A 17524-nucleotide genomic window follows, 5' to 3' on the forward strand; every position below is an offset into this window, starting at 1 on the left:
GGAAACACTTTAACATTCCCTTACTACCCACTCTACAGCTCAATGTGCAAATATGCATTAGTCAGATAGTCAATATTCGTATTTAATATTTAATAAATGTGATCCCTACACTTTGCTACCAACCTACTCAGTATATATTTACTATAGTAATGTAAGGAAGGAAGTTTCTTTCTAAGATTTCATTAATTTTCTGTAGTAAAAATCCCCTGTAGCATCCCTTTGCAATTACTGAGAAATGACTCCCGCTTCTCGCCTTCTCTTGCGGTGTTATTCTGGAAAAGCCTCTGGGGTCAGTGTAGAATTTTCTAGCATGGCAGAGAGTGAAATGGGCAGGGTCTGGAGTGCCTCAGTGTGGCCGAAGTGGACACTGCAGCCACAGGTAACGTTAGAGGGGGTGGGACCTTTAGTCAGCACGAAATAAGTGCTATGGAAAAATACAGAGCCTTAATAGAGACATCATGGTGGTGACATAAGTGAACTACGCATGCCTTTCTGTTGTGATATTTAGCAATGAATTTATCAGTCAATTGAAATTAATAGGCTACAATTACAGTAACAAGCTGACATAAGCACACATTTTGCTGACCTTCTAATGCTCAGTGTCTGCACGTTATATCGATGTTGCAATCAAGCACATCACAGATCAGCTCAACTGTGCAGTCGGGAGCACGCTAAACACAGCTGAATAGAAAAGATGGAGGAGATGGAAGAGAGAGAGAGACTGGTGGAGGAGAGGAGTCAACGTCTGAGCATATCGCGTTCCCTAGAGGTAAGAGAGGTGAGAGAGGAATGCTTTCAGGGACTTCAGCCACGTCCCTCACGTGGTCTCTTAAGGATGCATAAGAACAAGCAGAAACCACAGGCAGGACGTGTGTCCGCTCAAGCGCACCAGTCCACCTTAACAAGATGTCCAGGCCATGCTGAAGGTGTATTCCCTTTAGATATGTCTCTCAATCATTTATAAGACTCAAATCATTACCCATTCAGATCATTTAGGGCAAAGGCAATGCTTGTCACCTCGCTTACTATCACCCCTGGTTCTTGCTTCGCAGGAAGAACGATCCACTGTGTCAAAACCGATTTGGGGGGGGTCAAGAGAACGGGGGACACTGAAAGTGACTGATTTGAATGGTTTTATTGATCCATTTACATGCATGATATAGCACAGTGAAAGTTCTGCTTATGATCACACATTCTTGCAAGGAAAAATGTAGCCCTTTGCACCTCATCGCAAAATATGTGGTTTAAAAATAGGAAAATCCAAGTCAGTCATCATCAGTGATCAAAGAAAACTGTCAACTGGTGAAGGAAGGGTGGAAAAAAAAGAAAAAGACTGCGCCTTGGCATCTAGAGTGCCCGTTGAAAGTTTCTATTCTTGCCTTTCTAAATGTGTAACTACCTCTAAATATAGCAGCTCTGAAATATTCAGCATCCCCCGATCCTCACACTGACATCGAGTGAGGGGCTGCAACTTTGCTTGTACAAGACAAGGGAGATTTTCTAAGAAATGTGCGTAGTGGCCAGAGAGGAAAGTAATCACTTCATATGCGGCAGCAAACAAACATGCATGGATTGATCTACCCACACACACAGAAACACACAATCAGACAAGTTCATCTTTCTCCCAATCCACCCAGTCACACAAAGCTACAGAGGGCTTTGGAAATAGTTCACAAGCTTGTTGCCTGGTGTATTCTGCAGACAAACTAAAGCCAATCTTTCATGACCCGTTTCCACTTCCAAGTAAAATCAAGTTGCAATCAAACACAGGACGAAACTAAGTTGGCACAGGCGTTTCCTAGTCGCTGTGATCATTCCATAACAGGTCAGCAGGTGATGGCAGAGATCATCCAACGGACCATCCTTCTGCTCACTGTCAGGGACGTGTGCAACAAGGGCCAAGAGTGTAATAAGTGAGGAAGGGGGCAGGGTCCTTTTCACTTCCAAGCAAAAAGACCTGCCCTCTTTGCTAAAGACATGCCAGATGCTCAGGGACCTTATTAGCGTATCCTTCAACCAGTCGGTAGCAGCGCAATGACCGTGTCAAAGACAGAAAGCAGAGGAGAGGGACACTGCCCTGTAAAGCTGCGCAATCAACTTCTAAGGACTCCTAAGACTTCTTAATAAACAGGGCAGAAGGGAAATGGCTGGTGTCAAGTCATATCATTCAAACCACAGTGAAGCAGCTTATCTGTTTGAGTACAGATGCTTAAGAAAACAGAATCATTTTAATGAATAACATAGCTTTCAGTTGTTTGTCAAGTCTCCCTCTCCCTCTCCCTTTTGTTTTTTTTTTTTAATCATCCTATTGTGGCAGCACCTTGTGATTATATAAAATCCTTATATTAATAAGAATTCAAATAGATGGCTGCTTCCTGGGTTTTGTTAAGCGGAAAGTAGGGACCAAGCACACCTAATAACACATAATACTCTACCTAACTTAACCCACAGTGCAAATAAAGCTGTGTAACCAAGTCAACGTGAGTTACAGATTACTTTAAAATCTTCAAAAACAGCTACAAAATCAGCAGAGACTCAGTTTTGTTTCAGAACTTTGCATTTAGATTTGAAAAACTGAGTCACGAGAGGAGGGGAAAATCTCACTTGCTCGTTTTTACAATTCCTAGCTCAAGCTAATATGTCGCCATGGTAACGAACATTGTAACAGGCAGCTTTCGGGAGACATTGTGACCTTAAAGGAAGGTATGTAAACACCACTTTATATTCCCCGGCTGGCCCTACCCAAAAGAAGGCCTGGGAAAAATGTCTGCATGTGCAGGAGATTTGAAATAAATATCCAGGCCCCTATTGTGGAGCTCCAACAAAGACGAGTATCTTAGTAACACCACACGGGTTTACTCGGCGAGACGTTTTCTCTTTCCCCTCCTCCTCCTCCTCCACAATAAACACACTTCTCATCATCGGCGGGTTAGGGCTTAGGATGAGATTGATGAGGAGTTTCTTTAACTACCAGATGAAACCTGTTGGCCCTTTGCTGGGTCAGTCAGGGGGTCAGACTCGTTCCAACTCGTTTGAGGATCAAACACATTTCAATACTGTGGGGAAGACCAAAAGACTATTCTCTGCAAAGCACGAGTTCCTGTACAAATCCTGTTTCACAGACTTTATGCATGCTTTAATAATTGTCACTTATTTTGGTTGAAATAGAACAGGAAGTTGTCACCATCAAAACCCTTACCCTTGATTTCACTGTTTTTGAGTAAATATAGCGCTGAGATATCACACTCATCAATTCTATCTATTAATGTGATTACATTTCCTTGATATAAATAGAAGACTGACTAAAGGTTTATGTTGATATCTTCAGTCTTTGTTACAGCATACTGATCATCTCAATAAGGATGACATGTATGGTTCTCATCATTACAATGCCACCTATTGGTGGTGTGGAGACAAGTAACAGAGAGACAATAATGGCAATTTTCTTTTTTTATTTATCTAAATTCCTTTGCTAATGCTGCAAAAAAGAAAAAGTGGACAATATTTGATAAGTACATCACCAACAATGTAGTATCTCAATTTCTAAATATGATCAGAACCTAAAAACAAACTAAACAACAACCTTTACTTGCCTCAGTGATGCAGCTCTTCTGCAAAGATTTGAGAACACAGCAGTAAAGCGGTAGACATTTTACAGCAGCAAATAAAGCTAAATCATAACATCTGACATCAAAACCTTAAGTCGCTCTTGATTCATCCACAATTTGGACAATTTGTTAAACTATCAATCATTCAGGTGACAGAGCCTCTAAAGAGTTGAACATTAAAAAACAACAACATTAAAAAAAAAAAACATCTTTAATCTGTTGGCGTCTTTTAGTACATCGTCAAAAGTAAACACAGCCACATGAAAAGGCTGACTTACGACGTTAGAAGTGAAATTCATCATTCACTTCATTTCCGCACTCAAAGGGAACTCGCAGTGCTATAACATTAGCCCAGTGGGTTAAAATGCCACATAAAACCTTATGGCATAGCAGTCTAATGCTGTTATTGGATAAAGGGATAATATCACATTATAAAAACACAGATCTGCTTTTACATTTATCTTGCCGTCGGCTGTATAATTCACTCTGCAGGCAGCTCGGGCTTTTTGGTTTTTTTTTTGGAGGGCGATTAAATGGAGGAGTGGGTATATCATTTCCACCCTTGCCTTAGCACAGAACCAACAAAATATATACCTGGAAGTGCAGCTCAACACTGAACAGTACTTCCTCTAGGCACATTTATGGAAGCTGTATTGCAAGAAACAGTCTTGCTGAAATGAAAAAGAACAAAAGGGAGAAATGTGAAAGAGGCCCTCATCCTGCTTCCTACACATCAGGGCTTGCCCTCTACTGAAGAAATCCAACCGAAACAAATTAGTGGGCTGAGGAAGAAAAGAACTCGCTATACACTACAGTACAAACTAATTTTTATGTGCTTTTGCCAGGAGGGACATAAACCAGAGAGGTTTCAAACTGTGACACAGGATAGAGGCGTATTAAAAGTAAATCTTTGGCCCTCCATTTTGCAAGGCTCTATTGTGCTGTCATGTTGCTGCGACTTTATGGACGTTTGGAACACGAGCCCCCAGCCCATTTTTTGGGGGGGGTAATCAATTAAACAAGGAAGTTCGCTGAGCCTTACAACTCGATTATTAGCTTGTCCTTTTGAAGTTTTATTTTAGGGGGCTGGGGAGGAGGTGACAAGGAATCAGGCTTTAAATCAATGGGGCCGATGCAGCAGTGTTGAAGCGTTTGCAGCCTATGGCCATATTGAAAGGGTTTGTCAGGATGTGGCACTGGGTGAAGACCAGATTCAGACTTTCATGGTTAATGAGCTTTTTGCGGTGGCAGTTACGGTCAGTGGCATGAGTCAGGGAGAGGGCAAGCACTAAGCACCTGCTGCTGCTCTGGTTGCTAAGAGAAAACCTCTTGCATAGGTATTAGAGCATTCAAATACATAACAGCCTAGAGTACAGTACCACACAAAATTTTACTATGAACTGTTTTTAATGACTTCCAAGTTTGTTTGTTTTTTTTAAACCAAAAAAAATTGTCCAAATAATTTTTTGTAATGAAATTCTACCTTGTCCATAATTTTTTAAAGGCATCAATAAACATGTATTACAAAAAAAAAAAAATTGATATGCTGCTAACAGAGATTTAGAACAGTTGGATAGGTTGGCAACTTTTTTCTCATTTTTAGATAAAGACCCATAGTTTGTACCTTTTTCGATCCTGCAAATCCCTCAGACTCCAAAAAGAAATAGGCAAATGGCATCAGGACGAAGAGGCAAAGATTGGAGAACAGTGACACCAGGTTCCACAGACCTGCAGTAACCAAACAGACATATACAGAGACAATATATTATTAAAAAAATGTTTCATTATGAAGGGGACATGTGCCAAAGATTCATTCACAGAGTTTCCTAAATTGCAATTTAAGTTAAGACAGTTTTGTCTGTTGAGTGCCCTTTTGGCAGTTTCTAAGTCATGGACTCTACTGCCACCTGGTGGATACTTGAACATCAAACAGCCTTAACAGAAGCAGGTAATTAGCACTGGCAGTGCAAATAAATAATTCTCAATCTCAAATGGTTTAAGGGGAAAAACAAACTGGCTTCTTTCATTTGTTAGCACCCCATCTGGTGACACATCTATTCTTTTTTTTTTGTATAGCAAAGTCATGTTTCAACAAATACAAAGTTTCTCAACAGTCATAGGAAGCAAACTGTGTCAGTGTTTGTACAAAGAGACCACATTTCTTATTATCTAATGCATTATTTGGCTTAATCAAAGCTTTAACTTACTCTACAAAATTCTAGCACATAAGATATTTTTAATAGGTTTCACCTTTTTTCTCCCTTTATAAACATCTAAAAATTCTCAAAGTCAGCATGTTTTCTTTTAGTTTTAGTGCAAACACAATGGAACTGATTCATGTTTAGACTTTGTGCACCAAAGGACACTTAATGTTATCTTTTCTACACAAACATAACCCAGATAATTAACATCATTGGTGTTTAAATCTTCATAATAAGATGTGTAAGGTGAGTGAATAAGATACACTGTCACGTAGTTACTCTGAGATAAATGAATGTGTCACCATAAACGCGCATTAATGTCCACAAATTGAAACTAGATACACTGTATGATAGAGGACTTTATAGACTACAGGTGTCAAAACTTACAGCTGTGGATCTTCATACTACACCAAAGTAATTTATCTACTATAGAAAACATTTTATGTGCATTAACAAAAACTTTGTTTATTAATTACCGTATTTTCACAACCATAAGGCGCACTTAAAAGTCTTAGATTTTCTTCAAAAAGTGCGGCGCGCCCTATAGCGCGGTGCGCCCTATGTGTTGTAAGGAGGATGTAGTAGAGAACACCATGAGAACGTTAAAGGGTGAAGTGTGGGCGTTGATCGTATATACCGGGACAATCGCACATACCTGTATAAAAGAACAGGTATGTGCATTATGCAGGACATCGTTGTTTTAACAACCCTGAAAATGGCAAAGAGACACGCTTACGAAGCACAGTTTAAACTGAAGGCCATCAGCTACGCGGAGGAACATGGAAATCGAGCAGCGGCGAGAGAATTTAAGATTAACGAATCGATGGTTCGCAAACGGAGGAAGCTGGAAAACAAGCTCCGGCAGGTCAAGAAAACGCAGCTGAGTTTCCGCGGACATATGGCGAGGTGGCTCGAGTTGGAGGAAAGACTCGAGCGGTGGATCATCGAGCAAAGAGCGAGCGGGAGAAGCGTTTCGACGGTCACCATTCGGCTAAAAGCAGTTTCACTAGCTGAAGAGATGAACATTGAACATTTCCAAGGAGGTCCGTCTTGGTGCTTTCGTTTTATGAAACGGTGCCATTTTTCCATCCGGACCAGGACTACGGTAGCGCAGCAACTTCCAGCGGATTATAAGGAAAAGCTGGCCATCTTCCGCTCCTACTGCAGCAAACACATCGGCGACAAAAACATCCAGCCCAGCCACATCACAAACATGGACGAGGTCCCGCTCACTTTTGACATCCCGGTGAGTCACACTGTGGAGAAGCAGGGGACCAGCACGGTAGCGATACGCACAACGGGGTATGAAAAGTCTTCTTTTACTGTTGTGCTTGGCTGCCATGCTAATGGACAGAAACTGCCGCCTATGGTGATTTTTAAGCGAAAGACTTTGCCTAAAGAGAAGTTTCCAGCAGAAATCATCATTAAGGCAAATGAAAAGGGCTGGATGGATGAGGAAATGATGAAAGACTGGCTGAGGGAGGTGTATGTAAGGAGACCAGGTGGTTTTTTCCACGCATCACCATCGCTGTTGATCTGTGACTCTATGCGTGCCCATCTCACAGCCGATGTGAAAAAAACTTGTGAAGCAAATGAACTGTGAGCTTGCTGTCATTCCGGGAGGCCTGACAAAGGAACTCCAACCGCTGGACATCGGTGTGAACCGCCCGTTCAAAGTAAGGCTGCGAGCGGCCTGGGAGCGATGGATGACCGGTGGAGACCACAGTTTCACTAAGAGTGGAAGGCAGCGCCGGGCGAGTTACGCCACAATTTGCCAATGGATTGTAGATGCTTGGGCTAACATGTCTGCTGGCACTGTTGTTCGAGCTTTCGCAAAAGCCGGCATCGTTTCCGAGGAGCCGCACGGCACGGAAAGTGACTCTGACAGTGAAGACAGTGAACCTGGCATGTTTGATGGAGATTTAGCGCAGCTGTTCAATTCAGACACAGAGGATGAGGACTTCGATGGGTTTGATTGATGATAAAAATGTGAGTACCAAACTTTGTTTTGCTCCTGCTTTATTTTTAAATACGCACACTTGTATGCTTGTGTGTTGTTGATGATGACGATTACCGGCAATAGAAATGTGAGTAAGGTACCGAATTCAGGTTTGCTCCCGCTTTATTTTTAAATACGCATACGGTACTTGTATGCGCCCTATGGTCCAGTGCGCCTTATGTGTGTGTTAAATACAGTAAGGGCACACATAACTGAGACTGCGCCTTTTAGCACAGTGCGCCTTATGGTCGTGAAAATACGGTACTGGGCATTCTTGGCATTCTTTTTTGTGGTATTACACATTTAATCCTACAATTTAAACCCCCAAAGTTGTGCTGACAACTTTGTGATACTGTTTGAACTGCATATTTGTCTCTTATATTAAGATATCTCGGAGTATAACTTTAACACTGACAGAAAGGCAAGTTTCACTGATCCAGGTTGACATTCCTTCTATAGACAGATCCCGTTTGGATGCTATTAATGTTGATGAGTCACCAAATAATTACTTAGTGAGAATTACTATAATTAGTTTTAGAAAACTCTATTGTCTGGATTTATATTAATCTCTACTAGGAACTCCACAAAAACACAATAAGTACACTCTTAGGGTATTTTCACACCTACAGTTCATTTATGTTGGTCCGAATTAGTTGGCGATTCGTAATTTGTTTTTTTTTTTCCAAAAAGAAGAATCCAAGCAAACCAAATTTCATCACTACAAACCATGTGAAAATGTTCAGTCTACTTAATGGCCAGATGTGTGTGGAGTGGGAGCAACAAAGACAAATGGAAGATAGAAGATGCTGTGTTCTGGATGACTGGTGAACACGGAGAAATGCTAGCCTGTACAGACCACATCTATAGTACATTGCTGCATCACAGAATTTTTTTTTTTTAAACCTCAGACTTGCAATGTACAACTAGTAGCTGATCCAGACTGAGGTTGGATCACATTCACACCACATCTGTGGTTAGTAGTCCAATGTAATGTACACAGAATGTTAATGAGCACAACTTTTTTTATCCTGACATTAATGTGAAAAGCTGAACTGACTGTTATTATGATCAAATACGCTGGAAGACAAATTTTCTTTACAGTGAAGTATTTCATAAACAAAAAAGAGAAAATGAAAACTGGGATAAACTGTGTGAACTACTGACCGTGAATGAGGGAGCCATTGAGCCACTGAATGTAGTAGTTTTGGGGGAAGGAGAGCAGGATCTCATTACTAATGATTGAGAAAGGCAATAAGGAGACGGCACCACCCGACACTGCCAGAGTGAAGGTGCACAAGTACAATCTGTAAATGTAATCAACACACAGACATAGACACACGTACAGACTCATGTTAGGGCAATTCCACATAACAACACCAAAAGGAAAAATCGTTTACTTACTGAAAGATTAGATTAGTTTAGATTATTGTATATTCTAAAAAAATAAAAATAAAAATAAAAAAAGGCCACTTGCATCAAGTGGGAGTGTGTCACACGGATAAACATTTCCAGCAAGCAACATATTAGCTTATTTAGAATCAGTAGCCACTTAAATAAAACTAAACCTTCACCACCTTTGCCTTAGTCCACGAACAACAAAAGGCATAAACTGGGTATTTTTTCACAATATAGTGTCCAGACTCTGCCCAAGGCAGTGACCAGCTGCTCAGTGGGCCCGACACCCGTTTGCTAAAAAAGCATGTTAATCAGGCATGCTATCTATTGTGTGCGCAGGACCCTAAGGTACCATGTCCTCCAGCTGGAAATAAGCAGGCAGGACGAATGCGATGACAGCAGTCATACAATGAAGGGTGGATGTAAGATCCTAGCTGGAGTGATGTGATACCTTCATCACTGGTCTAGAAAATGAAACCATTTTTGAAACATACAGATTGTTGGGGAGCAAATTTATGAAAACATTTTTCTGGTTATTAGTAATTAATGATTATTTTGCTTAAGCTCGTCTTCTTCTTACTTTCTACATTAAATGAATTAACTGATTTGGACGCAGTAAATTCTGAATTGCAGAAAATTCATTTAATTTAATTAAGAAAATTAATGGTTAGCATCTACAAATAAAGAATTTTTTTTTTAATTTTTGTACGGAACAAAATCCCACACTCACGATATTCTGTTGACAACAGCATCTTCATCCTCGTGGTCATCTAAAGAGGGAAACAAAAGTCCTTCAGTTTCAAGGAGAAATCCTGAGTCAGACTATAGACTCTGCAAAGACTACACTGTATATGTAAGTACAGCAGAACATAATCTAACACAGGTCATTTCAGCTTTGTAATACAACAGTTTCCTCAAAGCACTTTATGGTACATTATGATGTAAAGACCCCACAATGTCAGGAAATCCCAGCAACCATATAATTCCCTTACAAGAGAGCAATTGGTGATGGTGAGAAAAAAGAACTTAATTTTAATTTAGATTCAGAGAGGCAGCTACAGTGGGGCAAAAAAGTATTTAGTCAGCCACCGATTGTGCAAGTTCCCCCACCTAAAATGATGACAGAGGTCAGTAATTTGCACCAGAGGTACACTTCAACTGTGAGAGACAGAATGTGAAAAAAAAAATCCATGAATCCACATGGTAGGATTTGTAAAGAATTTATTCGTAAATCAGGGTGGAAAATAAGTATTTGGTCAATAACAAAAATACAACTCAATACTTTGTAACATAACCTTTGTTGGCAATAACAGAGGTCAAACGTTTACTATAGGTCTTTACCAGGTTTGCACACACAGTAGCTGGTATTTTGGCCCATTCCTCCATGCAGATCTTCTCGAGAGCAGTGATGTTTTGGGGCTGTCGCCGAGCAACACGGACTTTCAACTCCCGCCACAGATTTTCTATGGGGTTGAGGTCTGGAGACTGGCTAGGCCACTCCAGGACTTTCAAATGCTTCTTACGGAGCCACTCCTTTGTTGCCCGGGCGGTGTGTTTTGGATCATTGTCATGTTGGAAGACCCAGCCTCATTTCATCTTCAAAGTTCTCACTGATGGAAGGAGGTTTTGGCTCAAAATCTCACGATACATGGCCCCATTCATTCTGTCCTTAACACGGATCAGTCGTCCTGTCCCCTTGGCAGAAAAACAGCCCCATAGCATGATGTTTCCACCCCCATGCTTCACAGTAGGTATGGTGTTCTTGGGATGCAACTCAGTATTCTTCTTCCTCCAAACACGACGAGTTGAGTTTATACCAAAAAGTTCTACTTTGGTTTCATCTGACCACATGACATTCTCCCAATCCTCTGCTGTATCATCCATGTGCTCTCTGGCAAACTTCAGACGGGCCTGGACATGCACTGGCTTCAGCAGCGGAACACGTCTGGCACTGCGGGATTTGATTCCCTGCCGTTGTAGTGTGTTACTGATGGTGACCTTTGTTACTTTGGTCCCAGCTCTCTGCAGGTCATTCACCAGGTCCCCCCGTGTGGTTCTGGGATCTTTGCTCACCGTTCTCATGATCATTTTGACCCCACGGGATCGAGGGAGATTATCAGTGGTCTTGTATGTCTTTCATTTTCTGATGATTGCTCCCACAGTTGATTTTTTCACACCAAGCTGCTTGCCTATTGTAGATTCACTCTTCCCAGTCTGGTGCAGGTCTACAATACTTTTCCTGGTGTCCTTCGAAAGCTCTTTGGTCTTGGCCATGGCGGAGTTTGGAGTCTGACTGTTTGAGGCTGTGGACAGGTGTCTTTTATACAGATGAGTTCAAACAGGTGCCATTCATACAGGTAACGAGTGGGGGACAGAAAAGCTTCTTACAGAAGACGTTACAGGTCTGTGAGAGCCAGAGATTTTCCTTGTTTGAGGTGACCAAATACTTATTTTCCACCCTGATTTACGAATAAATTCTTTACAAATCCTACCATGTGAATTCATGGATTTTTTTTTCACATTCTGTCTCTCACAGTTGAAGTGTACCTCTGGTGCAAATTACTGACCTCTGTCATCATTTTAAGTGGGGGAACTTGCACAATCGGTGGCTGACTAAATACTTTTTTGCCCCACTGTATCTGCCACCCCTGGTTGGGGAGTGTGGGGGAAAAGAGAAGAGACAGGAGAGCACAGGAAGACTACGAAAAACAAACAAGACAAAAAACAAACTCTGGGCAAACATAGAAGAGAAAAAAAAAAAACAGCAACATGGATATAATAACATAATGAACGCTTTCATACAGATAGCTCAAAGTATCTGATATTCTCTACTCACCATACAAAACCAAAATGTATGATTAACTATCAGTACAAATACAGAACAAATTTCAGACAGCTGAAAAAAAAATGGATGCGTCCAGGTCTGAAAACTAAAGCCAACAGCCTTCACTTTTTGCAAAAAACCAAACGTCGGCCAATGAGCTTCCACCTTCAGTCAGACCCATACCTCACTTGGCACACTGAGTGTCAAAACACTAAGAGTCAGCGAAAACATTTCACAAACCAACAAGTAAACAAGAGGCTGCATCGATTTTATATACGTCATCAGGGGAAAAACGTCAAACAGCAGGCTAAGAATGTTGTACCCTTAAATATTATGTACCAGTTTTGTTACCTTGGGATTCAGTTAATTGTGGATAGTGGAAATTTCTATGTCACAAATGGTTAAGCGTAACAAGGCAATCCAAAGAAGTCCCACCCAGAACCAGAATAACCCTTGGACCTGTACCGTACTAATAATGCTTTTTACAACCATACAAGTGTTGATATTCTCCACTGACAGTAAACAGCTGGATGCACATGGTCACACATCCTATCTGAGCCTTCTTCCTGTTTTAAAAGAGTTTTTCCTCTACACTGTTGCAAGTGCTTACCTTATCATGTTAAGTACCTTGAGAAGACTTGTGCTAATGCTTTGGCACTATATAAAGAAAATTCAATTGAATCAAATCTCTGATTCTATTATCTAAAGCAAAAAAATAAAAAAAATAAAAAAATTTGATGATGGAAGCTAAAATACTCACACATTATTTGCTCTATAACCCAAAACCCAAACCACTGGGTGCAGCCTAGTTTTCTACAGTTTAAATCTCCAGAAGGGATTTCTGATGTGAAGTGGTCTACTTTTAAAATAAGACAAGGTAAGGCTGGGTGACCTGGACAAACTATATTAGCCTTGGGAAAATGGGAAAGAGTTCACATTATCTACATGACTATTTTTGTGCTACATGTTTGTATTTTTCTTTTCTTCTTGTTCTTATCTCCTTGTTTGTCACACAGGTTACAATCAATGTTTTAGGTGACGTAGCTGAAGTTATCAACCTCACAGGACAAGTTATGTCAGCATTAACCTAACAGCTTTTGTGACCAAGTGGATTAATGTGGCCACAGCCCTTCCAACACAAAGCAGGCTGTGTTCAGGCGTGGGTGTGACCCAAAGCAAACAACTATAGTATCCTTGGCTGTAAAAAATCATGGGTTCTGAGTGTGAGCAAACACAGCATAAATGACAAAATAAGCAAACCTCTGTTATGCTTGGTGTGAGAATCGTTTCACCGCAGACACAGCGCTGCTTTTTACGTGTTACAGACAGGCGAGAATTTTAGTCTGAACTCACATTTTGCACAGCACTTACCACTCTTCCTCTTGTATCTGGTTATGATGAAGTAGGACACGATGTAGAGGACGGCAAACAGGAGGAAGCAAATCTGAAACAACATCACAAGAATTTTAATGCAGGATTTATTATGACAAGGGATGAATCAGCACATTGGAGACACCATATGCACCATCCACCCAGCAGATTTTAAACCCCAAAATATCCCACATTAAGACTATGACACACTTAGGTATTAAAAGGATTGTCAAAGTATTTCTTACACCATATGGTGTATATACAATGCTAATACCATTGTGTGCAGCTCAAAATCAGTAATACGTGGTCTTAGGTACAGAGTAGTTATTGTGTTTTTATATGATGAAGTTGAAAGATCAAAACCTTCTTCTCAGAGCTTTACTGCGATACCACTGTTAAATGTACAAGCTGTGCTCCCCCACTCTGAGGAACACACTGGGAATTCATTTATATCCAAGGCATTATCAGGCTTGACCATCTCTCCCAATACTGTAAAATAATAGGATCAACAGAAGTAAATACAGGAAGAAATTGATGTGTTCTGAACTAGTAGATAACAAAGGAGACTTCAATCCCAACATTTGTATTTATCTGAATAATATTTTAGGCAAAACTCGACTGTCTATGGTGTCTGTCGCAAAGAATAGCTGGCTATAAGAAGGCATTTAGCTCAAACTTGTAGCCTACACGTCACTCTGGAGTTTCTTTGGAACTGAGACTGAGACCACCTCGGGAGACCAGTTGTTTTGGTCCACACCCAAAAGCGATTACCGTGTTCACAAATGAACTGCACCAAAAGGAAAAACAAACCAGAGTCTGATATGAATGGACTAAACGGTGTGGATGTTAAAAGATCAAGACTGCCGTTTAACAGCAATGGCAGATTTCTTACAATGACCAACATATTCTGAGCTCACACAAGGTAACTTTTAGTTGTAATGGTGTAACCTCTAATTATTTGCATAAAAGCAATTTTGCATTTTGCATTAAAGCAAGTCAATAACTTCTCATGCTCTAATATTGAGCAATTTACTTTTTTTGTGTACCAGTAAATGATTACTGCAACTCAATTGTGCATGTCCCTTATGTCAGTTGCAAAGTTTATGCAGAAACCTTAATTGCAACCACATGATAGCACATTAACAGTGGCAACTAAGATGTTTAATATGACCCATTTATTCGATTAAAGTAGGAAAGTGAGAATTGCATTGTTGCTCTTATTTGTCTGATGACACTAATTAGGTCGAAGCTACATGCAAAGTGGTCCACAAATTAGATAACCACAGCCTCAAAACAAGCCACAGAAAGATCACTTTCCACATTCCCTTCTTCTCCTGTGACAGTGACCAGGACGCAACTAATCTTAGAAGCTCCCACTTCAGCACTTTGCACCTTGTCAACACCACATAGCTCACTGCGGCCGAGCTGGGGTTATGAGAGGATTCAACCAGATGCCAGGCGGACATACACAACACAGACAGGCAAACTGGCATAATAAGAAATGCCAAATGTCATAATGTGACAGCAGCAACAAAAACATTTTTTCCTATCATATGCAGTCCCCTATCAAATGAAAGACTGCTCATATGTTTCTAGCTATAAATTCTGTAGTGATGCTGGTGCAAGCCGAATGATGTCCACAAAGTGGCAAACCCTGAACAAGACATCATCAGGTGCACAGAGCTGATAAAGCAGCACAGACACAAAGACACAGCAGTCTCTGAGGAGATAACAGCAACTTTCAGGCACAGCAGTGAACGCCAGTGCTACTACCCTTCTTATCAATCCATTTTCCCTCAAAAAAAATTTTTACATTTGCATTCTATGTAAAGGAAAAATCAGCGAGTGTTGACAAGGGGACGTCATTTAACCAGGTTGCAAACCATTTCCAAAAACTTATTTTATACATTCACTCACTGGGGCAAAATCCATAACGTCAATTATTTTTGGCCAATTCAACAGAATTTAGGGGCCATAAAACAAGGGAAAATGCCTTTTCATGTGAGGTGAAAGAAACCTCCCACAGGCTTGCCGGAAGTGAATTTTGACCTTTAAGGAGGGCAAAAGTAAAGGAAAAAGATGTGCTGAGAGGGAAAAATAAGCTTTTTTGAAAAACAGAATTTGGCACAACAATCGTTTCAGCATTACAATCCTATGTTACCAAATTGGTGGAAATTGGCTTGAACGGAAGAACAGCAATACCTTTTTCCCCGCTAAAAGGGGCTTAACAGATAAATAATCAACTTGTTTTCATGTACTGTGGCAATAAAACTCATTCAGGAGTAGTTTGATTTCAGAGACAAAAACCTGAAATATCCATCTATTTTGCAGATTAAGTTATTAAAAACAATATTATTAACAGAGGTACATTCTGGGCAGTACTGTATACCATTAGCTTGAGTGTGTTTTTGATGTGTGCATTACCTTAAATAGCATTATCTTCAGACTTCTCTAACACATTTCCAAACTTTAATTATTGCCAGATTATCAGAAAGATGCTTATTAGACAAGGGAAGGATCTTTCCTAATGCTGTGATGACCACCACAAGGCAAAAACATTAGCAATAAACCAGAATAAACTGGTGAAATTAATAATTTGTCCCTCCTTTTGGTTAAAGTGTCACTAGTCTGGGTATTTAATAATGGAAGAATATGATTTTGGTTTAGCATCACAGATGAATATACTGAAAAAGAACAGCCTTTTCAGAAACTTAAGTAGTAAAAAGTACTTTCTCATAATGGTAACAATCTCATAAAAAAAAATAAAATAAAATAAAAAATATAATAATAATAATAATAATAATAATTATTATTATTATTATTATTATTATTATTATTATTATTATTATTATTATTATTATTATTATAACTACTACTAAACAATGGCTGATTGTGACATCAATTATAATAAAACTTTTTATTTTGTAAAATACAATGGTTAATAGTCTACAAAAAAATGTGAAAGCCTGATAATGACCTACAAGCTTTGTGATGAGATGACAAAGAAATATGATTACTGTCCAAAACATGTGTGAACTGTGGTCAAAATTATTCAACTCTAACCTGATTTTTCTCAGTAACCTAATTTTCTACATTCTTGCTAAACATAGGCACAGAATTTTTGCATTATTATTTACAAGTGGTTTCATTGTGGAAGAAAAATGATTCCCAGTTAGGGCCTGATGAGAACATGAGGTCCTGTCACTGAGAGATGTTTACTGACTTTAAGCCTAACCTACAGTAACCCCAACTGCAAAACAAGTACACACAATAACTGGAAAATATCAGTCGCCTGGCACCTGTATAAAAAATTAAAATTAAAAAAATCCATCCATAAGCTGACTCACCACAGACATCAAGATGAAATGATACACTGATGTTAATCCATCACACAGAACGATTTGCAGTTAGAAATGTTGATATAAGATACTGACATCCAGGCGTACAGGCTCAGGACAAAATGTGCAAGCTAAAGCTCAGATGTTGGCCTTGCTTAGTGCTGAGATATCTGATAGTCTCTATATTACACAAGATTCTGACAGGAATAATTAAGGAGACTTACTCTAAACCTCTGAAAACTGAAACCTTTTTTACTCTTTTAGTTTTCTTTTATTTGTTTTTTTTCTCCCACCTAGAGCTATGGAGACATCAAGACACCACAATTCAATGAGAAAAGACAGGAAACTGTATACCCAAAGGCTAATTTTGGAAAAACACTGATAGACAGTATATTAAAGTTGTTTTAAAAAAAAGAAATGGAGTTTCTAGCAAAGCATTTCACAAATAGGTAAGTCTAGAGCCACTCTGCTGGACAAACTTTGTATTGATACATCTAAATGAAATTAAACAGCTTCTACCGTATGCTGTGTAAAAAAGAACAGGTGACACACTGCTGATAAGATAACTGCCACATGAATAAATTAGGTGGTTGTGTTACTTAGCAATGCTATATTTTTTGTATTGTGAGCTTAAAAGTTACTATGGACAGTCTCTAACACACAGAAAGAGAGACTTAACGAGAGAGATATGACATTCAAGGAAATCCAAATTTGAAATCTATGGAAGAAATCTGCAACAGCAAATACAGTGGTAGAACGTTTATAAAAACCTTATTTTGGATGAAAAG

The 17524-nt window shown here is 39.7% G+C and overlaps 1 protein-coding gene across 1 annotated transcript in view; it reads right to left on the reverse strand.

Annotated features, from left to right (window-relative positions):
• The window catches only part of lmbr1 (limb development membrane protein 1), a 38897-nt gene that overhangs the window by 19404 nt on the left and 1969 nt on the right, over positions 1 to 17524 (reverse strand). Inside the window, exons 2-5 of the mRNA XM_026179785.2 lie at positions 13399 to 13471; positions 9934 to 9973; positions 8973 to 9112; positions 5233 to 5336 (exon numbers count right to left, since the gene is read on the reverse strand). Of these exons, the coding sequence (XP_026035570.1) occupies positions 5233 to 5336; positions 8973 to 9112; positions 9934 to 9973; positions 13399 to 13471 (357 nt within the window). The remainder of the gene's footprint in view (positions 1 to 5232; positions 5337 to 8972; positions 9113 to 9933; positions 9974 to 13398; positions 13472 to 17524) is intronic.

Source organism: Astatotilapia calliptera, chromosome 9 (genome assembly GCF_964374335.1).
Source record: "Astatotilapia calliptera chromosome 9, fAstCal68.1, whole genome shotgun sequence".
Classification (NCBI taxonomy): Eukaryota; Metazoa; Chordata; class Actinopteri; order Cichliformes; family Cichlidae; genus Astatotilapia; species Astatotilapia calliptera.